This window comes from Emydura macquarii, unplaced genomic scaffold (genome assembly GCF_026122565.2).
Source record: "Emydura macquarii macquarii isolate MOO-44397 ecotype Brisbane River unplaced genomic scaffold, CSIRO-AGI_Emac_v2 contig_1390, whole genome shotgun sequence".
Lineage (NCBI taxonomy): Eukaryota > Metazoa > Chordata > Testudines > Chelidae > Emydura > Emydura macquarii.
This window is the reverse complement of record NW_027131527.1, coordinates 20,066,637-20,092,403: the sequence shown is the minus strand read 5'-3', so window position 1 is coordinate 20,092,403 and position 25,767 is coordinate 20,066,637. Positions and strand designations below refer to the sequence as shown.

Genomic DNA, 25,767 nt, shown 5'->3' with positions numbered 1-25,767 from the left:
TAAAAGATCTTTCTACTCCCTACAGCTGTTTCTCTCCTTTCTGAGAAGTGGAGAGAAATCAGTGAGATACTGGAGAGCACCTGCAGACAGATAAACCAAAACATTTAGAGATTTTGCAATTGCTAGAGCAAGATGAAAAAATCCCTAAATCAAAGGGAGTCGGAGACATTTTTAGCTGAGCCTCATTCCTGAGCAGCCAATTAGAACTAAGTAGGAAGATCTTTACAAAAACCTAAGAAGCTGGCTTCCCTTATAAAGTAAAGGCATGTAAGTATTTTGTCTACTACGAGTAGAGAGGTTAAGTTTTCCACAGAAGTTGGGATAACACTGCAGTTTCTGGCCTCCCTTGCCAGACATCTAATAGTTAGTCCACAGAGTTCGGAGACAGCATTTTAGGGCAGAATTGTACCAGCAAGCCCAGTTCCTAGGCATATTAGCTATACAGTTACTGCTAGCATGGATTCCCAAGCACATTTTCTGTCAGTGTCACATCTAAAAAGTCACATGATAAATTAAGTCAGTACCTTTAAAAAATAAAAGGAATCAGTAATTAACATTGCCAGAGTTGTCTTGAAAAATATTTGAAGCCAGTGAACCGGATCCTCGGTGCACCAGAGCTTTGCTTGGTACCATTAAGAAGAGATGGGAGGGGATGGGAAGAAGGGACAAGAGTGTCTTTAAGCCCTGAGTCTGGTCATACCCTTTCTCCTGGTCATGTTCCTATCATGCTGAGAACGGCAATGGAGGATGGAATGGGCAAAAATGCAGAGTTTTGGACATGCTCATGCACTTTGCACACACACAGTGTTCCTGTGCAGTTCTAGAGGCAGGTTTAGAAATTTCACCCCTAACATGCTATATTTAGATTCTGGTTCCCAATAGCCTCATTCTTCTTTTCCATTCTGCTCTGTTCTTCTTGAGGCCTCCTATTTGTCTGGCATCAAATTAAAAAAACTCAAAAAACTAAGTTGCCGAGATACAGTGCTCATGCCTAGGCTGCTTTTCCTTCCGTGCTCAGAGTGTGTCTCCAATGTCCCTGTGACAACAATTCAAGGTGAGATCCCCAAAAAGGACAAATACCCAAGGCCTACACTACATCTCACCCTCAGGCCGGAGTGATGGTATTTCCTTGCTTCCCTGGCACCTAGCTAAAGCAAAGATGTGGATGAAAACAAGATGTTTGAGCCTCAGTCTGGATAAAGCAGAGATGTCACTGATTGGCCATGAGAGTCACTAAAGGTTTTAGCAAGTGTCTGAAACTTCTGCATCTCTTGGTGGAGTATGTTTATCCTTATCCTAGGAGGTTCACTACCTTTGGATACTTTGGGAGTGGTCTGATCTTGGATTCCCAGATAGCAGTGATAGCTAGCATCACTTTTTAAAATCTGTTGTTACCTAACTGATTACAGCCTTTCTTTGGTGCAGGACTCCAACTTCCACCCACCCCCTCAGACCTCTAGACTGGACTTTTTCAATGCATTCTACTTGAAGACCATATGGAAGGTACAGGAACTCACCTGCTTAGTGGACAGGATCAGCATGACCATGTTGCATCTGTCCTTGCATGCATTGCACTGGCTCTTCTGCAGTGTTCCCTGATCTAATTCACTGCATAAAGCCATACTGGTGATCTTCAAAGTTTCCTCCCTCTCTATACTCACCCTTGCCCCAGCTAAGATCAGCTATGGTGCTTTGGCTGACAGTCCCTCGTTGGGCATTGTTGAGGAGTGGAGGTTGGGGGCCCTGATTCTCTTCTCGTTTGCACCAGTGTGAATCAGCATGTCAATGGAGTTATGCTGATGTAAAACTGGTGTGTATCAAAATCAGGCCCAGGTGTCTTCAGAGGAAGGTCCTGGGCTGTGAAACTCTCATTCCCTTTGATTTGAACATATTAATTTATAGAGAACCATACAAGGTACATCATTTTGGTCAACCATTTACTAGACTATTGTTCTTTCTTGGGGAAGATTTTATTTTTTCTGTGGTGATGAGCTGGAGTAATACAAGGAAAAGTCTGTTTATTCTGACTGTTATGGAAAGTTCACATTGATTTTTTTTATTTTATATCACATGCTCAGAACCCTTGTTATGGGTAAACATAAATCATTACATAAAAAATTCTGTACCCCATGCTCCATAATTTCTGTTAGTTTCCCTCTCTGACCCTCAAAAGAAAACAAATTTCTTAAAAGTTTTTTAGGCCTCAGTCCATAATTCTTTCCATCTACTTCCCATACAGCTGGCCTAATCCTTAAATCTTTACACCAGGAAAACTCCCATGCAAGTCATATGGGAGTTTTTCCTGCATTAGAGCTGCAGGAGTAGACACCAAACCCTTTGTGGGCGTGTGCACACAGACATACACATCCAGTTAAGAAAAAGTTCATAAAACAGTGACCTTATTTGGAATGTCATCTTCCTTGAGTGGGACAGTTTGATTTTCATAATGATTCAGCAATGCATATTTTAGAGAATGTGATTTTGTAAAATCCTGCCTTTCCCTGGGTATAACTTTTCTATATGTAAGTAAAAACCCTCATTTTGAACACTGAAAATAGCTGTGGAGTTAATTGTGGGTTCATAATGTAGCAAATTTTATTATAAACATATTTGAGATGTAAATTCAATGGACCTATTTTGTCCAGTGGAGTTACACTGGGGAAGAATTGGGCCCAGTATTTCCCGTGCTTTAAAACTCAATGAGAAGGAAAAGAATTCCAGCCCATCAACAAAGCCTGTCTCCACGGGATTGTTACTGTGACCCATCCGTGCTTGGGGTAGACCACCTGAAAATGCCAAGGTCAGGACAGGCTGCCAGGTCTTGGGGTAGACCACCTGAAAATGCCAAGGTCAGAACAGATTCTCCCAGCATGGGTGGGTGACACTGAAGTCAGACTTCCCAACCAGCCACAAACAATGCTTCTGATTCCCCACACTAGTTATCAAAAAGCTAAAACAAAATATACACAGCCCCCTTTACTGCATTTCAATCTCTGGTGCCTAATCAGCCACTAGGTCCAGTAAAGAGATCAGTTATTTAAAACTCTATGCTCTTTACCAAAAAGGTTCTCCTGACCCCAAAAGGTCAGCCACATTACCAAACCATAATAAGTTTGGTTCTTACCCAAACTACCACGCTGTCAGTCAATCCTTCAGCAACTAAAACTAAAGGTTTATTATGAAAGGTAAGAAACAAACTATAAGTGAAATATTAAATGATTAAAGCAATCATATACAAACAAATGATTTGAAAGTCCATATATATGAGATTTTCATTAGAATTGTGGAGTTTGCAGGCTTGTATAGTCCCTCTGGTGTACATCCAGTACCTGGATGGTCTCAGTCCTTTGTTTCACAGCTTCAGTTGTAGATGAGTTGATTTAGAGGTAAGTGAAGGCTGAAGATTAAAGACAACATGTGTGTGGTGCAACTGGATTTTATGTCCCTTGACCTTTGCCATGCTGCTTGTGGAAATTTACAGAAATAAAATGGAGTCCAGGGTCATATGAGGAAGTCCTGGTGACTCATAAGGGGTAGTCCCTGGGTTCTTTCCCTGGGCTTATTGTACTTTTGAGTCCCCTTAATGGGCCATCAAGCAGCTAGTGCTGCAGCCATCCTGTCTGGGGTGTCGCCCAGAAACACAGCACAAGTTGAACTACAGATACATCAAACATATCCATAACTTCCAATACAAATATGACACATGCACATAAACCATATCATCATACTTAGCAAATTATAACCTTTCTAACGGTACCTGACATGGCCTATCTCACATGAATTATTGTAATTTTGAAATATCGATGTTAAATAATATCATAAATGGTCCCCCTAACACAGTTACCATCTTCTTACAGTGCATGTTTACAACCAGTACAGAATTAAAGCATTTCTACTGCGCCCTACATACCTGGGTGCCCAGAGAGCCAAATGAGAATGCCCTTCAGAACTCCCATTCCCATTAACACTCTTGATGTGCTAGAGTCATTTATTTATACGTCTCTTTCAAGAGCATTTGTGGCAAAGTACAGCAACTTGTCTGCTTACCACAATCATTTGTATTGCTTTTGCCAAATAATCTTTAGCTAATGTGAACATGAGTTCTCTAGAATCCCCCTTTCTATAACTGGTTGCTGTCCCTATTCCAGAGCTTTTTATGCTATTTTGTATGTTGCAGCCGAGGATCTCTGTCACTGGTACAGTATCTCGCAGTGCATGTTAGCAGTTATCCTGAAGTTTTAGTGTGTTTATCTTACACAGCTGAAATCTCCTGTTTCAGGAGTAGTGCAGTGGAATGCAGTGGAAAAGATCCAGGGCCCGTGGCCACCCAGATCAGAGGTTTTTGTACTGAGGTCCCTATATGGTTCTCCTAGACTGAGAGATGGAGTTGAAGTCTGGCTCTGCTCCTTGTTTGGGAAGCTAGTGGGAGGGGAACCGGCCAAGGGGCTATATAACCTAACGGCTTTCAGATTCACAGTGTACCGTCCCGAGCAGCTATCCCCAGCCAAGCATCGTCAGGTAAGTGGCACTGAACCGACAGTTCGATGGATATCAGGAGGCCTTTTATTAACAAAGAAAAAGCAGAAACTATTCAGGAGAATGTACTATTCTTCTGTCATGTATTTCATATTAAAATTACACCGATAAACAAACATTCCAATCATTTTATATTACATTGCCTTTATATTTAAGATATTTTACAGTCTTGGAAAAAGTTTAGTTCTACCGAGTTATTTCACCAGTCACATCAGCAGTAAAGTAATATTAAAAGGTATATTTAAAATATTTCTGTGATTGGAATTATGACAGTGTTCTTGTTTAAACACACTGGTTTATCTGCTTTGGACTCACTGAAGTCCAGGAGTCCTCAGGAATAAATTTGCCCATTAGATCTAGCTATGGGATGGGCTTTGGCTTACGTTTTCTCATGGATGTGTCTTAGTGCTGTAGATTTACTGTACATTGGCGTGCTGGTTTAGAAAAGGTTACTGGGGACATGATTTTAAATAAGCTGAATGGTATCTAGCATGATATGATGATGATTGATGTCTATTTACATAGCAAACTGCCCATAGTGTAAAATGCCATGCATTCTATATAAGGAATGGATTACAGATAGAATTTTTCTTATAAGTTTGGGATCTTTTAACAGTCTTCTGGGGGGGAATGTTCTGGGATCATTTTTTTCTCTCTCTTTCTCTGAACAGAAAGCATGCAGCAACAAGATGGCTAGCAACTAAATCCATGTTTTAATCACCTGAGATGTATAGTGTACTTTTACCTTATTCCACAATGTTGTGGTGTTTACTACTGTAGAATGTTACCGCTGCTGTCCATGGCAGTCCTGAGCTGTAAATCAGTGTTTGGCAGCAGAGAGTCCTGTCTGAAGTCATTCCGCTTTGATTTCTTCAGCTTTGGTGCTTTATTACTAAATATGGTTTTAATTTAGAGTCCACTAAGCTCAGAAATGTAGCATTTCCTTTTCCCTCCCCCCAGATGATTTTTGGCACAGCACTAGTTTGCATTGGTTTGAGCAAACCCCCTGACCTCCAACTCTGTTCCAAAAACAGACTTTGGAAAATCTATTTCCTAATTAGGAAATGGTTTGTTCCAAACTGGGCAGTTCATGCATGATAGATAAGCCGTACGCCGTTAAGTAAATGCTTAAACATAAATAGCGTTTTTTCCTAATACATGCATAATTGTGTACAGCTGCAGAACTCCTCCTTTCCCCCTCCCCAATAAATAAAACTAGAATATTTCAAGTTAGCATTTATATATCAACTTTTCTGCTGGCAGCCAGCATCTATGCAGCATACAGTAGCTGAACTGGGCAGTGCCTCCTGGACTCATTTTTTTTGCACAGTGACAACACAGCTCAAAAGAAGCATATGGGGGGAGTTTTCCTTTTGTCACTTTTCCCTCTGTTGTGCTCTTGAGGCTACCCAACATACACCCCCCTTCCCATCAGCAATGCATCACTTCAACCTGACTCCCACCCACCCTCCGTTTCTAACACCTCTGTGTTGGAGGTTCTTAATGAGCGTGTGCAGTCAGCTGTGTCTCTTCTGTGTCTCACTTAGCCCTCAGCACACTTCAGAAACATTTTATTCCACATCTAGGCCTTTGCAAGCCGAACAGTAGGTCCAGAGCTATTCAGAGGATTCTCCCTAACGATATGAATTGCTGACAAACGTGTCTCTGCAACTCTGCACAATACTGGTTCCTCTTATTGATTTAATCCAAAATACTTCCAAGCATTTTATGTGTCACTTTCCTTACAACATCGTTTTAGAAAGGGAACCAATTTCAGGGAACCAATTTAATTCATCTGGGAACCAAGGCAAAATAAACATGCATAGTAATAGAGAGTGATCTTTTAGACAATGTTGGAATGAGGGTGCAGCATCTTTTATGGCTGTTTTAAATGAAGATACTGTCTCTGATTTCCAGCTTTAATTTTTAAGGAAGGACATCTTTTCACCCTTAGAAGTGTTCATCCAGGTCAAGAGTTTGGCCTGGTGACTGGGAAACTTGTACTGCCCCTTCCTGTACTGTGCCTGATTTAAAGGGACTTTTATATCTGGAGCTATCAATCCAGCACCTTCTTTGAACACTGAATTTATACACTAAAATATAAATATATGTACCATCCTCAAAGCCATTAAAATTGCATTTCTCCTGGGTCAGACTTCCTGTCCTTCAGGGAAAATTCCATTAAATAATTGCATTCCTGTTGTTTTTATTTTTGGTTTTGTTTTGTTTTTTTTAAAAACATCTCCACTTCCTGCAGGACAGGTTGAATATGAGGCTCCCGCACTCCGAGATTAACACTCTCTTTTGAATCTTTACGCTGTCTATTAATGATGTTCTTGTTCCTACTGGATGTCATGCTTATTCTGACTGGGGCAGGTCCACTTCATGCAGCAGCCCCTGCATTTTGCCTCCAGCATTGTTCAATTGTCTGTGTGTTTTCCGTTGTTGTTGTAGGGCTGTTGTTGAGAGAGAGAAGCCTGAGGACGTTGACGTAGAAGATGTGCGAAGAAGAGGACAGCACTGCCCTAGTTTGTGACAATGGATCAGGGCTTTGTAAGGCTGGCTTTGCTGGGGATGATGCTCCAAGAGCAGTTTTTCCTTCCATTGTGGGTCGTCCCAGGCACCAGGTAAATAACCAGTTCAATTATTCAAGCACGGCATGGGGGATTAAACAGAATGTATTAGAGATAGTAGTGACTCACCTCCTTAAATATCAACACCATTTCCTGGTGTATCCTTGGAAGTACTCCTTAGCCCCAATTCTGCTTAGGTTGAGATCTGATGAGACCACAGAGCCAGTGGTTGTAGCTGCAAGCTATTAATTGGTATATATTTTCAGATAAAATAAGACCATACAGGTCTGGCAGGTGTACATGCCTGAGTTAGTTCTCATCTGTTGTCTGGTGGGAGAAGTCCTTTTCCCAAAAGTTTTCAATATCCCTTCCTTTTCCTATTTTCTCCTGGATCACCCTATCACTCCTCTGATTTCCTGTGGTTAAAAAAAAACAAAACCCCTGAAAGATGTTTGCACAAATGATGACCACTTTAAAAGCTGGTTGAAAACACAGGAAAAAAAATTGTTTTTCAAACAAAATTTCCGGAAAGCGTTGCCAGTTTTTTTTCTGAATTTTTCATCCAGCTTTCCTAGTAACCCTGTTCTGTTTTATTTACTTGCTAGAAAGAATTTCATAAGCTTGGGGGGGGGGGGGGGGGGGGGGGGGCGTGTGAGGTGGGGCTTAGTTTCCAGATAAGTATTTTACAATATAAAACATATGACAGGCTGTAGCATGTGTGCTAAGGCATTTATCATCTGAATGTCATAGAATTTACATGGCTTATGAGCCACATCCTTATCAGCACAAGTTAGAGCAAGCTCAAGGCAGTTACTGTGGTGCCGAGGCATGTGAGTCTGACCCTGCGAGGCCAGCTGCTGGGATTGGGGTCTTTAGGATCCGCTTCAGTGGCTCTGCTCCACTCAAGGATCGCTGTGCAGCAGGAATCCTCCAGTGGATGGGTAAACTAGCTTTAGGGTAGCTTTGGACTAGGGACCTGATCCACAGCCTATTGAAGACAAGTGCAAGGTTCCCATTGATTTCAGAAGGCTTTGGATCAGGCCCTAGTATAGTGAAACTGTAAAGAGAGTAAAGCTAGCCTAATGTAGCCCATGATCTGACCCTGTAGCTGCAAGTGTTCACACTCTTCCTGGTCTCCTTTGGTAGCCAGGAAAAACTAACAGCATGTATTTGAATTTGTATTTGAATTACATCTGTTCTGTGTCTGACACAGATTAGCAAGAGTAAAAAAACTGGCAGCTAGTTTTGAACTTTTTTTATGCTGCCTGTGATGGACAATTCATTGCACATGCTGTTGGGTACCTTGTAATGGTTTAAGTGCCCTGAGTCATGGAGAGGATGGGTCAGAAACTCCAGCGCTAAGTGCCTGAGTCTTCCACAGCATGAGGATGCTGCTATGCCATCAGAGGCTCCCCCACACCTGGGCTGAGTTTACAGCTAGGGTAACTCCTTTTTTCCATTTTCTTTTCTTTTTTTAAATTGAGGCTGCATAGCAATCCTGCATATAGCAGATACATTTTAAGCTCTTTGTGAAAGGGACCCTGTACACCTCTATCTTTGTAAAGCACTTAGCACAACAGGGCTCGGATCCTGTTTGTGACCTCTGGGCACTAGCATACTGCAAATAATAAATAGTAATTCAAATGCCATTTTCTGTAGCCAGTGTGTTGATTATATTCATTGTTCAAAAACAGACAGATTAGTCATAATGAAAAGAAGTGCTTGCATGCAACTGAAAATGTAGCTATTTAGAACCATCCACATCATAGATCACCTCTCAGTCTGTCTCAGAGAGCTATAGACGTCATAAATCACAAGATCAAAGTAACCAGTCTCCAAGATGGATCAGGCTGAGAAGCAGAGGGGTTGGAGTGTGTAATTATCAGGTTCTGACAAGAACACAATACAGTGAAAGCAGCCAACGATTTAGTTAAAATTGCTAACAGTTTTAAAAGCTAGTGGTAGCTGTTCTTCCATTCAGAAAAATACAGATAGGCCCTTGGGTAAATTTGAAAAATGTATTGCTCATCATTTACCACTAGATGGCATGTAGCGCTTGTGTATTTGGTTGAGTGATAGTTTCTTCCATGACTACTACTTACAGATTGAGTTATTATTAAGAATCCATCTGTAAGTGCTCCCCACCGTATTGATGACTTTTATATTAGGCTTTTGTTACTTACTCTATATACTTAGTTACAATAAGAACATGAACTCCAGAGCTTTATAATATTGTAAGTAAACCAACGATTCAATTTTTTGCATTAAAGTAAGATAAAAGTAATGCTTCCAGGATTAGAACTCAATGAATGTTTTGTAAACTTTCTAGAAATATATAAGGTTGTATTATATGTTTATTTCACAGCTAGTATTCTGATTGCTTCTTAGCACCTCCCACTGAAATAGTCACATTGTTTATGTAATTTATTAGGGTGTGATGGTGGGTATGGGTCAAAAAGACAGCTACGTAGGGGATGAAGCTCAAAGCAAGAGAGGCATCCTGACCTTGAAGTACCCCATAGAACATGGAATCATCACAAACTGGGATGACATGGAGAAGGTATTTAAACATTTTGTTTATATGTATCACCAGTGGATGGAAGTAATTGTGTGCAACAGTAAAAGATTACAAAGTAACTTGAGGTTGAAGTGTCATGCTACCCGGTAATATTTTATTTTATATTTGAATATTGGAGCCAATCTAGTAATAATTAACATATATACAGCACCCTAGAGCTAATCAGTGTTATTATTTATTATTTACTCTCAAAATGTGATGTATATACCTTACTAGTTACTGTATAAGGTATTTGAGTGTTATCCCCATTTTGAGGATAGGGAAGCTGAATTAGAGAGGTTGACTTGAGTAAGGCCACATGTGTCCCGATCCTGCCAAGCATGTAAACTCAGATGTAACTTTGAAGTCAGTGACCTACTCCTGTGAGCAAAGTTATGCATATGATTAGCAAGGTTGGGGCCCTTGTGAGTCAATTGCAGAACCACAATTCAAATCCCAAACTTCCTGCCCCTACACCCAGGTCTGTTGCACAGACTGTTGACATTTATCTACAAGATGTTGATGACATTTCTATTTAAAGTAGTTCTATCAAACTAGAGCAGTTCAGAACTCTGTAAGCAGCACAATCCATCACAAAAGTTCTCAGGCCTAGACAGAAGTTTTCTTATTAGCTTTAACAGCAGGAGGATGGGTGCCTTAGCAAGATAATGACACTTCCCCAGTCCAAAAGTCCAAACTGATCTGTGATGATCACCAATGATTTGGAAACAATTATATATATAAAAATTCAATAAAAAAGAAACAATGCATAAAATGCTACTGTTCATCAGAATGTTAACTCCCTCACTGCAGCCAACTTGGCCCAAGATTTTGTATCTGGTAAGAATGAAAATTAAGAGTGGAAAGGCAATAGACATAGAATTAAAAAAAAATCATCCTGTTAAACTGAATTTGTTTGGAATAAAAGCAAATTGCTTGTGGGGCTCGTCACAAATTCCTATGAAACAACTGACCTCAGAGATATTCTACAAACAAGAAAGGAAAGTATTCACCCATGAAATCTAGTCTTCACCTAGGAACCAGTTATCAATAACTCTATTATCTACTAAATACTATTACAGGGACGTGCAGATGGTATAGACAGAGTCCAACACCAGAGACATATTGAGGAATGTTGGGAAACTGTATTTAATTATAAAGCTATTTTAACTCCAACCTTTACTGATATACTTTTTGAGGAGTCTCCCTGCTTATAAAAATCTGAAGGGCCAAATTCATTCTGACCTTGTCCTATTTTACTGATGTTGCTCATTAGAAAGAGTCACAAAATTATTGTAGAAAAGAACAGTATGTAAACACAAAAACTGATCATTGCCTGTATGGATGTCACTTTTAGTATAATTTATTCCATCTCTGAAGAGTCATACTGCAGTTTCTGATTTGCTCACATAATCTGTTTTTATGGACCTTTCCCCTTTCCATCTGGAGTGAGAGGCTTTCTTCACTTCTATAAATGGACAGATGGCTACTGTGAAAAATATAATTAATCCAAACAGATCCAAGTTGTTTCAATGGATGCTATTTCACTGTACATTGTTCTCTAAACCATAAAGGACATAAAGGTCTTTATCTGCTTTTTGAAGCTCAGTGTATTTATTTTGTATTAACGTAGGAGTCCCAAAACTGATGTACAATAAGCAAAACATTATTAGCGGTAAAACCTGGAGTAGATTGTTATTTTGCACAGCACTTGTGCAGGTGATGATCACTTAACTCTCCACCCTGAATTCAGCTATGTCCATTGGGGACAACTGCATGTCAGATATTGTTGGCCAAATTCTGGTGCTAGAAGCACTTGTATCTGTGGGGCATTGTATGTGGCTGGAAGTGACTACTCTGCTTATGGACTCTTGGTTGCTGATGTTTCTTCACTTTGCCTTTTCTTATTGTCACCAGATCTGGCACCATTCTTTCTACAATGAGCTGCGTGTTGCCCCTGAAGAGCACCCTACTCTGCTTACCGAGGCTCCATTAAATCCAAAAGCCAATCGGGAGAAAATGACCCAGGTGAGCATGCCAGTACATGAATACAGTATGGTCATTACTGGCCATTTAGAAAGGCCGGACTGCTTCCCTTCCATGCCCAGCAAATGACAGATGGGGGTGTCAGATAAATTAAGAGACAAGTGACAAAGGATAAATTTTCATACCTAGAGAATCACATGAACAGAGATCGCCTACATCAAAGTTTCCCAGTAAGTCAATGAAATTAATGAAATAATGTTTAACCCTATAGAAGCAAGGGCATTCAGCGTGAAGATATTTCTTATTATTTGCGGTGATAAAACTCTAGTGAAACCTAGTCACTTTTGGGTTACTGTGTATCACAGGTACAACAAATTTAGAAACCGTAGCTAGAGTTGAATATAAAATAGCAGCCAGAGTTCTGAATTTCTATCTTTTGCCATGTTCAAATTTGATTTCCTAACCATATTTTTAAAAAGCTACAATATGGTGAAAGGATCAAAACCCAGACCCCTTTCTGACACTGTAATGGCATTGAGAAACTTCTTCTGAAATCATTTCAAACTGTAATGTGATCCTAGGTTACATCAGGTTAAGTATTTCCAGTAGAGATAGGGAGGTGTTAGTACTGTTTATACAAGTCTTGCCCAGGGTTTAGCTGATTGCCATGTTTGGGGCTGGGAAGGAATTTTTCACCAGGGCAGATTGGCAGAGACCCTGGAGGTTTTTTGCCTTCCTCTGTAGCATGGGGCACAGTTCACTTGCTGGTGGATTTTCTGTACCTTGAAGTCTTTAAACCATAATTTGAGAACTTCAATAACTCAGTTGTAGGTTAAGGGTTTATTACAGGAGTGGATGGGGGAGGTTCTGTGGCCTGCGTTGTGCAGGTCAGACTACATGATCATAATGGTCTCTTCTGACCTTAAAGTCTAGGAGTCTGTGGATTCCGTATGATTTTTATATGATCATTACAGTTAGAATAATAACAATGGTACATCGTATGTTATTGGTAGTCATGATAATAAAATAGTTATGGAAGGGAAGGCAGGCAGAGTGGCTAATTGTCAAATTGTTCTTTGTAGTATTGTTGAAACTGTGTTGGTCCCAGGATATTAGAAAGAGAAGGTGGATGAGGTAATGTCTTTTATTGGACCAACTTCTGTTGGTGAGAGAGATGAGTTTTTCAAATGCTTTCAAAAGCTTGTCTCTTTTGCCAACAGAAATTGGTTCAAAAAAAGGTATTACCTCACCTACTTGTCTGTTTAGTTGTCAAATTTACCTGTTTCTGTAGTTTAAACTTTTTAAAAATAAGTCATTGAACCAATCTATACAAGCTGCCACATTTTAGCTTTTAAATCCTTTTTTTAAAGTGAAAGGCTATTTAAAAAAGAGTAATGGGGAGTTTTCCATTAAAAATTCCGATCTCAACTATTTGATGAAAACAAAATATTATAAGTGATGCTCTGTTTGTGTGTGTGTGTGTGTGTGTGAGAGAGAGAGAGAGAGAGAGAGAGAGAATGCACACATGAACAAATCCAAAATAGTTGGTGTCTTAACCAAAGTGAATAGAATTTAGACAGAATACCCGTTGAATTTCTTCCTGCCACTGCTTGCCCATAATCTGTACTAAAACCCATTCCACCCGTCTAACGAGTTACTTATTGTTTGTAATTTTTAAAAAATGCCCTGTAGCTACAGTGAGTTGGTATTGTTATTACATTTCAGATAATGTTTGAAACCTTCAATGTACCAGCCATGTATGTAGCTATTCAGGCTGTTCTGTCCCTCTATGCTTCTGGACGTACCACAGGTATGTGACTTTGGGATCTTTGGGAAGGGAAAATGTGAAGTTTAAACAGTTTAAAATAAAAAAAGGAATCTGAGGCCAAATGACATCTGTACTGACTTCTCAAAGGGATTGTGCTCGACTCTGGTGATGGTGTCACCCACAATGTGCCAATCTATGAAGGCTACGCCCTGCCCCATGCCATCATGCGTCTGGACTTGGCTGGCCGAGACTTAACTGACTACCTCATGAAAATCCTCACTGAACGTGGCTATTCCTTTGTGACGACTGGTAAGGACAATAATACATAAGGAGAAGATTTGCTTAATGTGTAAATTTCCTGATAGCCTTAAAAGATCAATGGTTGTTCTAGAGCTGCAGCAGAAGCATAAAGAAATAGAACAGAAAATAAAGTACCCACCCAGCATTATTGAGAGAGCATTTATTTTTACAAGTTGTTTGGAAGAGCTGGTGGAGTGAAGTGATGGACAATCTGTTGAAATGCATGAATCTTTAACTCCCATTCTAAAGTCTGAGTCCTGTCAACAGCTGAACGTGAAATTGTCCGTGACATCAAGGAGAAGCTGTGTTATGTGGCCCTGGACTTTGAAAATGAGATGGCCACTGCTGCTTCTTCCTCCTCTCTTGAGAAGAGCTATGAGCTGCCTGATGGGCAGGTGATCACCATAGGTAATGAGCGTTTCCGCTGCCCCGAGACCCTGTTCCAACCTTCCTTCATTGGTAAGTGAATTGATTTTTTCTTTTGGTAAATTATGTTCATAGCTCTTTTAATTCCTATCCATGCCTGGCTCCACATATGTTTACTTAGCCTACAGCATTCGGTGCCTATAGACACATATTCTATGTTCTAGAATATATTTTCAGTTAATGTTGGCCTATATTATAACAGCACCATTCATGTAATGGAGTTTAATGTTAAGTTACAGTTCAGCAGCTAAGTAATAGACACTTTCAAAACAAAACCAAAACCTAATCATTCCTGTCCTCTTAGACAGAGATGAGATCATTTCATATATTGTACAATCAGCTACTGTGCTTTAATAGCTGACGTGTATGGACCAACAAGTCACTCCCCATCCCATTAGTAGACAATATGAAAGATGCTGCATCTTGAGAATCCAAAACTAATCCTTTTTAAAAAACATCCACGAGTCTAATTCAGATCTGGATTAATTGGTGGGTGAGCTATCATTGGGGTCCTACCTACCACAGCAGCTCAGAAGTTGGCCTGAAGATTTTATTTCTGCTTTGTCAGGATCACTGTTCACTGATCACTGCTTCCCTGGGACTCTGTACACTTCCCATAAAGCCATAGATACCACTGGAAATTCAAAATTCACTTCTGTTTTCCTTCTGCATTCTTGACTCATTAAATGGAAGCTGTGACAGTTACCTGGCTAACTGCACTTCTGATCCCTCCAGGTCTCTCCCAATGCCGGCTGCTGAGGTCTCAGGTTTAAATCTCTCTTGGGTGGAATCAAGTGATTCTTCCACTCTTAGTACAGGCCCTTGGCTGCGCTCTTTGGTGATCAGCTGTGATTACCTCAGCGGCTCTGACTTACCTGCTAGTCTGTTCTCTCCAGGAGCAATGAAACTGGTACCCACTAACCAAGTAGCCTCCTTAAAGCAACATAGTATTTATTTAGAACAAAAGCATTTAAAAGAAAATAGGTCTTTCAGCAATAGATGGACTCAATGAATGTCTTGATTACCAGGTGTCTAGCCATCTTCCACATGAGGATTCTAGACTTAGCTTCCTATAGACCTCCTAAGGTCCGTAGGGTCTCAATTACATATTCTGTTCCCTTTACTCTCAAAAACATTTCAATCCCTTCTGCTTCAAGGAGAATCCATTTAAAAGCTGTTCATTCTTTTTGAATACCCTCCTTCCCAGAGGACAAGCTATTTCATTGTTTATAGTCCTTTGATCTGTTAGTTCACCTACATTGGCAAAATTGATGCGTAACTTTGGGTTGGAGACAGGAGGTAGGTTGTTGTCTTGTAATTGCTCTTCAAGTTTTTGTTAGAAAATTAAGTGGCTTATCTATAGCAATTGTGTTGCTTCCCTGTTTGTTTTTGTCACAGACCCCATTAAGCTAGATCAATACATTCATACAGGAAATTCTTATAACCCAATATACAATAACTTCGCCTCACTGACCAAGTCATATAGTGTTAAGAAAATTATTGCATCTCTATGTTCTTTGTAGCTGCTCATCATCTTAGATTGTAAACTCTTTGGGGCAGGGATCTTCTCACATCTGTTTTTACAGCACCTAGCACAATGGGGCCTCTAGATGCTACTGTAATATAAATATTGAACAATCATAGTTTGCTTTTACTGTATTTGCCTCCGTTTGTGTTTCCATAACTACCAGAGGACAATTAGTTTATTGGCAAGAGTTTCATGCACATAACAGATTTTAAGCAAAATTGGAGAATACTCTTGGAAAGGGAGTATTGAATTTGTAAATACAAATATTCACACAGGAAACCTGGCCCTAAGAATTACTCATCCCATCAGGGAACAGAAATGGTAAAGAAATATAACTATATATTTAAAAAGAGCCAGGGAAAGCTGTACTTCCTCTCAGAGGGGTTTCAGGTGTTCTTTAACTAGGAAGTGTCAGTATTGTACTTTCATTGTGCTAACAGAGGAAATAAAAATGCTACTTTAATTCTTCTGTACAATGGCTGCCTTGCCCTGAGTATATTTGGTGTCTGTGGCTTAGGGAAGAGGCATTAGCACCACATCATGCTAGTGAACAGGCTTGAGTATTGGCTGCCAAGAAACCAAATGGAATCACCAGTAGGTCCTGGGAGAAAGCAGGATTCCCAACCAGAAATAATAGTTAATGTTCCTAGGACATAGTGAGGCTAGCCTGGCTCTGAACTGGATTAGTTTTTCAAAAACAAATTATTTCAGTACATCTGTACGGAATTCTTAGTTTGTTTGAAGTTGGCTGGAAAATTTTAATGGAGAATCTACTTCTCTTTCATTTCAGACCCTTTGGTTTCTTGTATGAAACGATTATACAAGATGTCTGTGCCCCAAATAACTTCTGACTTCTCTGGTCTACACCTAAAAAATAGATCAACTTAGCTGCATCACTCAGGGCTGTACATCCTAGCTACAACACCCTGTGCGAGGTAGCTAGGCTGACCTAACCCCCACTGTAGATACAGCTAGCTTGACAGAAGAATTCTTCTGTCAATCAAGCCACCAGAGAGGTGGATTAACTACGTTGATGGAAAAACCCCTTCCGTTGACATGGGAAGTGTCTACACTATGGTGCCACAGTGCCGCAGCTGCTGCGCTGTAGCTATGCTGCTAAGTAGTTTAGCCAGCTGCAGAGTGACTCTGCATGACTTTACACAAGCCTTGGAGACTGGTGCCTTCTAAACAGCACCTCCTATTTGTTTTACTTAATAGTTTTAAGGCTACTTACTTATTGCTTATTCTAAACTGCCTGCTATTTTTTCACAGGCATGGAGTCTGCTGGCATTCATGAAACTACTTACAACAGCATCATGAAGTGTGATATCGATATCAGAAAGGACCTTTATGCGAACAACGTCCTGTCTGGTGGTACTACGATGTACCCGGGTATTGCTGACAGGATGCAGAAGGAAATCACTGCTCTGGCTCCCAGCACTATGAAAATCAAGGTACAGTGAAATTATTTGTAGGCTAAAATTTTGCAAAAATGTGTGGCGTTCAGCTCTTTCATGTGCATATTTTCACTAACACATACCCTGCCCAGTCTTGCCCCCCTCCTCCCTGCCCCCGATTCATGAGGAGATGTACCTTACTGTGTGCTAGACTGTAACTTCATAATCTGCCCTGAGCAAGGGGTGGCAGGTAACTGCACTGCCCCAAAAGGAGAGCAGAGAATGAATTGTGACTGAATCCCAGTTCCTTCCTTGTTCTCCATTTGGTTTGGGAATGGAGTAAATTACTTCACATTTTTCTGTGTAGGAGCTTACTCCCCCCGTGTTCCTGGCCAGCGACTGTCTCATGCCAGATTGGGCACAAAGCACAGCCTGAGGAGATGGTGCTGCCCCTTAAACCCAATAGCCCAGTGATTAGAACACTCCCCCGGATGTGGGAGACCTAGGTTTAAATCCCTGCCTGCTGTGGAGTAGAGATCTTTCGCCTCCCAGGTGAGTGCCCTAAGCACTGAGCTACAGGATATTCTGGGCTGGGTCTCTCAATCTCCCTGTTGAAGATGTTCCAATGACTCTTTAAGGGTTTTATACCCAGGGGCTGGAACTGGGGTCTCCCACATCCCAATGAGTGACCTAAGCACCAGACTATCGCGTCAATCTTGCTTTCTCGCCCAGTGGATATTTAAGTATTTTATAAAAGTGGGCAGCTTCCACAGGGGAGATTGAGACCCACCCACTATACTCCATAACCCAGTAGTCCAAGCACTCATCTGGGTGCAAGTCTCTGCTCTACAGGCTGGGGATTTAAAGCCAAGTCCCCCACACCCTAGGTGAATGGTCTAACCACAGGGCTATTGGGAGGAGGGAGGAAAGCACCAGCTTTTCATCCTCCTCTGTTTTTCTTAAGAAAGGGCTGGCCTGGCTTAGACACCTAACTCGAGGAGAGGGTTCACAGCTGAGAATCCTGAAAGGAGGGAAGTGTCACCCTCCGGTCCAGAGTTAGTTAGGCACCTAACCCTTTGGAGGGACAGGGCTTAGGCAACACCAAGCTCCTCAGCATTTTGTGCTGGCTAGCCTAGGCGGTTCATCCTTAGCTTGCTGAATTCTATTAATCTCTTTGTTAGGCGACTAATTCTCCCCTGCAATGTATCGGGAGCCTGGGTGCCTAAGTCAGGGTTGTAAATTCCCTCGGTGCCAGGGCACCTAAAAGTTAGATGCTGCAGTGATGAGCCTAAGTCCTCCTTGTGAATCCCACTCCTAAGAACTTTTGAAAATTTTACCCAAATTTTAACGTTTCCCATTGATACCAGGAGTCTAAAGACTCCAGGACACAGCTACTGATCAGACCCCTATGCCAAGCATTTTCCAACGTTTTCCTTCCGTTGATCGCTTCCTAAAAGAAAGATCCTCTCCTGTCACCACAATCCCTCCATTCATCGACTCTTGAAATATCATAGTCTCCACGCCATCAGGAAAGGGCTCTACGGAGCACAGTGTGAGGACTGCTGTCCATCCCTTGATTGTTCCTTCATAAATCCAGTTTAGCTTTAAATGTTTCAAAGGTTGTGGCTTCCCCTTCTTCACTTCCAGTCACTTGTACTGCTTTTAGTGGGGAGGGAGAGAGAGAGAATTTTGGTTCATAGTCCACACATCAGTGGCCTAATGAAATGTGAGGGGATGGCATTGGGCTGCAGATTTTCCAAGGGGGTTTCATTAACATGACATATCATTGCTTAAGTAGTTTTGCTAGCAAACATGTTTACCCCATAACACAAGGTGCATTTTTCCTTGACAGATCATTGCTCCTCCTGAGCGTAAGTACTCTGTCTGGATTGGTGGCTCTATTCTTGCCTCCCTGTCCACTTTCCAGCAGATGTGGATCAGCAAACAGGAGTACGACGAAGCCGGCCCATCCATTGTTCACCGCAAATGCTTTTAAACGGCTTATCTGTATCTGTATTCTCCAGCATGTTACTGTGAATGTATTCAGGAATAAATACGTTCTTATAATTTCATTCCAAAATCTTTCATAATAATGGCTCTGCCTAAGTGGATACTATGTATTTTTTGAATAAATAGTAAATATGCTACTAGTTACCTCTTTCATTTTACAACAGGGTGTGATGATCTCTTAGAGGCTTTTAACTGGTTAATTCTTCATTCAACAGCAGTAATGTCAGAAAACAATTAATTACCTGGCACAGCCTTATCACATCTATCTAGAAGAACTGATGTTCACAGGTGCTGAGTAGCCCCAATAAAATAGCGCCATCAGTTTGGTGTCATCACAAGCTGTAGTCTGTCTGGTCTCACACAACTCTGTAACTAAGTGTTATTTATTGCTACACACAAGCTACATGTTGGGCTGAACCAGTGTTCCTCGTGTGTTTCAGCCAAAGTGGGGGAATTGCTTAGGGAGTTACTGTCAAGGTGCTGCTTTCGCTCTAGGAGCTAAACATCCTAAGTGCTGGCAATTAAGATAAACTGGGACTGCAATTCAGAACGTGCCATGATGGGGCTGGACTGACTGCGGCAATATTATTATAGTGCTGTGATTTTTGGCTAGCTCTATAGAGCAAGCAATACTGGGGACCTGATCCCCCCCCCCCCGCTGGGCCCCATCCCAGCGCCTCGCTCCAGGGACTGACTCCCCCACTGTGCTTTGCTGCAGGGCCCAATCCCCCCTTGCCCTACTGTGCCTCAATTGCCCCTACTGGCCCCGTGCTCTGGGGAACCACCCTCTCCCCCTACTGTGCCCCAATGGAGCAGGCAGGCTCTGCATCAATGCCTCCCAGCCCAGCTCTGCAGGTGACAGGTGAGGGAGGGGCAGATGGAGCATGAGTGACAGAAGGGAGAGGGCTGAATTTGGAGGGGGGGTGGCTTCTGTGGAAGGAGGTGGGGTGGGGGGAGGGAGAGGAGGGGCAGGGCAGTTTTCAGCAATAAAAAGTTGCCTACCTTCTCTCCTGCCAACACAGCTACTCTCGCACCGAGGCTGTTTTATTATATTGAGGGGCGTGCTCTCGTCCATTGGCATAAGGCACCTTCACCAGCTGGCCATACTGCAGGTGTAGCTAAGCCCTTACCTGGGTCAGGTTGCTGTGTACATGCAAAAGCTTGTCTCTCTCTCTCTCTCTCTCTCGCTCACCAACAGAAGTTGGGCCAATAAACGCTATATTACATCACCCACCTTCTCTCAGGACAGTTTATCCTGCGTTTGTCAGACTATTGGGGGATACGTGTCTCACCAGTTACCAGGTGGCAACTGTGTGCCTTGTTTCTTTCTGATGCCCTACACTACATGCCCCTGACCCAGTTGTTAGTCTCTTTCAGCGGTTCAGGCGTGTAGCCAGTCTGGGCCTGGACAGTCACTATATGTTTGTACAGCACCTAGCACAGTGCAGCTCTGCCATAAGGCAGGCCATAGTGGAATCCCCCTTGAGGGTTAGGGGAGTGAGACCACAGACACGGCCTTTCTTGAGTTACCCCTCTCATGGGGTATAAACAAGTCCAGACAGAACTTTAAATACTCAATGTGCCCCTTTTTTGGAAGTCTCATTTATTAACAGGTAGTCCAGCAGAAAGTATACACAAACCCTTCACTGCAGCCCTATGGCTAGGAGACCAAGGCAGTCTTAACTCTGTCTGTCCCCTGTAAGTCTACTGCTCTTCTTTTTTCCAGGCCCTCCCCCATCCCGCTCCTCTTGACTCAGGCCTGTGTCTCAGGCAGCAGGTTTCTAAGGGGGTAGAATCCTTCTCTTAAGTCGGGGGGAGGGGGGGGGTCCTCCTGAATGCCTGACAATTTCAGCTCTCCCTCCCAGCATCTCCCATCTCTAGGAGCTGCTTTTCCAGGTTCCTCATGCTGGCGTGCACCTCAGTGCACTCTCTACATGGCAATAAAACACCAACGGGCACCATGTCAGCTGACATGGTCTCATGGGGCTGGGTCTGCAGGGCTCTATAACTGCAGTGTAAATGTTCAGGCTCAGGGTGTAGCCTGGGCTTTGGGAACCTGCAAGGGGGAGAGGTCCCAGAGCCCAGGCTCCAGTCCAAGCATCTACACTGAATGTTATACTCCCCCCAACCCCAGCCAGTTTAAGGTGTTTTATGGCAGGGTAGATGTACCCTCTACCTACAGGTGCCCACCTCCAGGCTCCCTGCTCAGCCCTCCTAAAAGGTCCTCTTCACAGGAGCTTCTTGTTTCCTTGAGAATTTCCCTCTGGGTAACCTTTGTTAGATCCAGGTGCTTGTTTGCTAATAATTACCCCTTCATTAGCAACCTGGGGTAGTCAGTGACTGCCACGTGTGACAGTCAAAGGCCATCACAGGCAGACTGGGCCATGACTCCCCAGAAAGGGTGCAGTTTTCCCATGACAGACTCCAGTGTGATTGGGCTCCAGCCCGTGCTGGAATATAAATGTCAGTATGAGGCACTGTGGAATGTGCAAGGCCATCTCGATTCTCTGAACAGATTCTTAGCAGACCTTTTAGCAAAGCAGATTATTTTGTATCCTCCTCCTTCACCTCTACTCCAGATCTGACTCTTAGCTGTCCCAAAATTCATCTTGGGAATCTCAGCAGGGCCAGCAGTCTGTGCTTGGTCAGCTACTGGATTCAGATATTTGGCATTCTGAGGCATATGAAGGCACATTCCTCTAAACTGACCTGATGTCTGTCTGACCCAGGCAGCCCCTGGAGCTTGTGAGGGGACTACAGCAGCCAACTAGGAAGCATCAGTGAGAGTACCACACCTAAGATGAACGTGTTAGACTGCCTTCAGAAGGCCAGGGCTATTGAGAACTGTTGCTGAAAAAATCTGTTGCACAGAAAATAACCAATGACAGGCAACTTGACCTCAGCAGTACTTTAAATGTTTTACCAGTGTTGTCTGAAGCTCACTTTATTGTTGTATCATGTTATTTAGATACATTTACAGATTTTGCTTTAATGCACTGTGAACTGTCTTGACAGAACAAAATAACTTCAAAATGGCAAGAGCAATAAATATCAAACCATTAAATCTAAAATGTATAAATATAAAACATCAGTAATTGCTGAAAACACCATAGTAAAATCTGGCAGCCATTTCTGTATGTGGGGCATCTGTTTGGTAGGTCATTTATCTTCCATCCCCATCACCTCAGATCCAGCACAATTATTTTTGTTTCTTTCCCAACTACGTGTTTACACGTCTGTAAAAGAAATCAACCCATTACTCACTGACAGAAGCCACTGAGGATAATATATCATTTGAATGTCAGGCAAAATTGTATGATCACCAGCTCCATTTCCAAAACCAAATCAAAGAGCCCTTCCATATCCTGTATGTTCTTTCTGCTTTTTTCTATGTGAAAGCTAAAAAGAAGTTACTTCAGTGGTCCTAATACTTTCAAAGATGCTGAGTAGCAGTCCTGGACATCAATGTTCTCCATTTAGCAACAGACCAGTAATCCATTGGTAGTGACACTGCAAATTCTCTCATACTACTCTGCCAATGTTCCTCAATCCCAACTTGGTAAGACCATCTCTAGAGTGGAAAAAAGGGTAGCTCTGAAGCTAGCTGTAGTCACACCTTTATGTCTTTGCTGAGACTGCTAACCAGGGTGTCAAGCAGTGTTGTCAGTATGGTTCTGTGATGGGGAGTCTTGTCCTCTCCACAGACCTAAAATCCCCCAAATCATTTCATATAAGCCACAAGAACCCATGAGATGGCAACAAATTTTGTTCACTATGGGCTGGGACTCAAATGGGATATGTGATTTGTGACATCCTCTTAAGCTTCAAGCCTGTTTATATCATTTCTATAGGCACAAGTTTTATTGGCACCCCGATTTGTCTGTTAACATGTACAGGGTTAGTTTTGCAAGCATGGACTGAAAGTTCAATAGAAAAGTGACTATACATGCAAAACTCAGTATGGGTTCTTTAAAGAGAATAGTGCTGAAGTGTTAGGCTATACTCCTGTGTGCTCATTTATGTACCTGCATAAGCTGCCTGGAGCTTGTTTGGATATGCAGGGGAAAGTGGGAGCTGGGTGCCCACTATTCCCTAACCATACTCCCTCCCCAGCATTGCACCTGCCAGCACAATTGAGCTGGTTTGTGCCTAAAGAGATAATCTAGCACTAAATGACTGTGTATGATTAAAAACAGTCAGACATTATTTGCCATAAACTGGCGTGGAAACAGGCTTATCATTATGTTCTGGTTCAAGGGAATGTGATGCCGGCAGACTAGGTGCCAGCTCATGCCGATGCTCCCCAGGCCTCACTGAACACTAATAAATGCATAGCTGGAAATTGGTCTGGCTCCCCTGTGTGTTAGTATTGTTAAAATATGTATAGAGTTATAAAAAGGTGTTTAGGCCCTATGAAATGCTTGTAAGTTGCTGCATGCCTTCAACTCCCTTACAATAGCTGTACTCCATGTTATAAAGTAATATTTAAGTGTTTACTTTGTAACTATAGAAGTACTTGCTATGGAACTGCAACCCGCCCCACGCCCTAAATCAGGAGAGAAGCATTAAACAAATGTGAAAAACTAGTTTACCACAAGAGGTGTCACGTTCTGTCCAACAAAAGGTCTCTAGACACCAGATGGAATATCAGTGACAAGACTGTATGGATTGCTCCCCCCACACCCATGAACAGGAGAAATGCATGAGTACTCAGTCCATCAGCTTGAATTCTGGGGGCAGTGAATAAAATCCCTGTCAAGAAGAAATTGTTATCTCTACACTGCTTGAACTCTGAAGGGCAAAGACTTTTAAGGAAGAATGTCTCAGTGCTTGGCCAGGGTTAGCCCAAAGGACATACAGAGCTTGCACATTACAGCAGTTTCTCTTACCCTTTTGGAACCTAAAACTAACTCATTTGTGTATGTGTTTATTTCTTCAACCCTTGTAAATAACATTTCTTTTTCTTAGGTAATAATCTTCAGTTAATTTATTATAGGATAAGCTACACGCGTTGTTCTTGGTGTAGGATCGGAAGTGCAGTTGACTTGAGGTAAATGACTGGCCCTTTGGGATTGGGAGTAACCTGAATATTATGACTTTTTGGTGCAAGGGACCATCTCCCACAAAAGCATCATAGATTGGAGTACCCAAGGGGACTGTCTGTGACTCCACGTTAAGGCTGTTGTCGTGCCTGAGGAGGTCACACTTGATCCTCGGTTGGTGAAATCTAAGTATTGAACTCACAACCAATTTCAGGTGTGGGCCCTGCTTCTTAACAGTCTGTTTGAGGTTGGTATTCACTTTCCAGAGCCACTCCAGACAGCTTGAGAGGGGGTTATAAAATGCTATATATCAGCTTTAATACATATAAGCCAGGGGAGAAGACTAAACCAGCAGACACACCCACAATGGAAGACATAGATACTTCTTTGGAACACAGGACAGATTTGTAACACTGGAAAACAAGGTTACTTACCAGTAACTGTTGTTCTTCGAGATGTGTTGCTCATATCCATTCCAATGTAGGTGTGTGCACGCCCAGTGCACAGATTCCCGGAACCTTTTTCCCTAGCATTGGAATGCATATGAGCAATCACTCGAAGAGAGAAGGCAATTTACAAGATGAGAGGGGAGTTCTGTTTGTCTCTGATGCGAGAGGTAATATAACCATGTACTTGGTGCCTTTTCAAAAGTGTTCAGCATTGGCCTAACTCTGGTCTCATTGGAATTAACGGTAAAACTACCATTCACTTCAACAGGAGCAGAGTTAGGCCCATAGTCAACTTTTGAAAATCCCACCCCAATGGAAACTAGGGCTCAGGTTCCAGCCTTTTTATACCACTATCACTTCCCAAGGGAAAGGCTGTACCTCTAAATGTAGTAAGTTTTTGTTCTTATTCATCAATTCTGACTTACAAATAACACTCCAGTAGCCCTATTACCCTATTTGTGAATTATGCTAAAATCAGGAATATTGGTTTTATTTCAAACAACTGAATGCATTTCTGATAATCATTAATGATTATTTAATGGTTCAGTCACAGATTCTCATTATAAACAGTTTAGCCATGTAAAGAGCATGCTAGAACCTTAGCCCACCAGACTAACTGGGTAACTACTTTGTGGGAATGACTTTCTGAGAGGCTGGTGGAAAGGACAGAAGGAAGCAAGGGTTCAATAGAGAAAAGTATCCTTGACAGTGATTAGCTGTTAGCTCTGCAAGTTTATTGGACATCACCGCTGGAGAAATCAGCTGTGATTCTTTGCTAGGAAAAAATCTCTTAAGTGGTCATAGAAAACTTCAGTGGGAATTCTTTAGCCCTTTTCCTCTTGGCATGGGACTACTGACGAGCTGTTACGAAGGACAACAGGAGTATATTTTCCATGCTCAGGGAGCACTCAGACATCCTAGTGTGGGAAAACTTCTTTTCTGGTTGATATTTTATTTCTCAAGTTAGGCAGAGAGCTCTTCATAACATTTACTGGTTACTGCCTCTCAAGTAGTAATAAGAAGTATAACCTTTGATTTAAATTTTACAGGGAAATAATATCAATAACCAAATTCAGTTCTTTAGGTTTGGATCTCTGGTGTGGTTACAGTTAGTGGAGAACTGAGAGTGACTGAATCAAAGACTTTATTTAAAATAGAATAAATAGTTAAAGCAAACAAAAATTATGGAAAAATC

The 25,767-nt window shown here is 41.9% G+C and overlaps 2 protein-coding genes across 12 annotated transcripts in view; one reads left to right on the top strand and one right to left on the bottom strand.

The window, feature by feature from the left end:
- The window catches only part of ACTA2 (actin alpha 2, smooth muscle), a 52,840-nt gene extending 33,697 nt beyond the window's left edge, over nucleotides 1-19,143 (top strand). For 2 of the 3 annotated variants that reach the window (XM_067552808.1, XM_067552807.1), the window contains exons 2-9: nucleotides 6,991-7,163; nucleotides 9,541-9,669; nucleotides 11,584-11,694; nucleotides 13,378-13,462; nucleotides 13,568-13,729; nucleotides 13,988-14,179; nucleotides 16,947-17,128; nucleotides 18,924-19,143. In XM_067552808.1, the coding sequence (XP_067408909.1) occupies nucleotides 7,035-7,163; nucleotides 9,541-9,669; nucleotides 11,584-11,694; nucleotides 13,378-13,462; nucleotides 13,568-13,729; nucleotides 13,988-14,179; nucleotides 16,947-17,128; nucleotides 18,924-19,067 (1,134 nt within the window). In that variant the 5' untranslated portion in view covers nucleotides 6,991-7,034 and the 3' untranslated portion in view covers nucleotides 19,068-19,143. Of the gene's footprint in view, nucleotides 1-4,466; nucleotides 4,519-6,990; nucleotides 7,164-9,540; nucleotides 9,670-11,583; nucleotides 11,695-13,377; nucleotides 13,463-13,567; nucleotides 13,730-13,987; nucleotides 14,180-16,946; nucleotides 17,129-18,923 lie in introns of those variants that run through there. The other variant, XM_067552806.1, reaches the window with a different exon arrangement.
- A 2,844-nt stretch (nucleotides 19,144-21,987) lies between these two features.
- Nucleotides 21,988-25,767, bottom strand: part of STAMBPL1 (STAM binding protein like 1) — a 35,276-nt gene continuing 31,496 nt past the window's right edge. For all 9 annotated transcript variants that reach the window (XR_010920673.1, XM_067552799.1, XM_067552800.1 and 6 more), the window contains one exon: nucleotides 21,988-22,317. Coding sequence is in view for 8 of the 9 variants with exons in the window: in XM_067552799.1 (XP_067408900.1) it covers nucleotides 22,261-22,317 (57 nt within the window). In the remaining variant the exon portion in view is untranslated. The remainder of the gene's footprint in view (nucleotides 22,318-25,767) is intronic.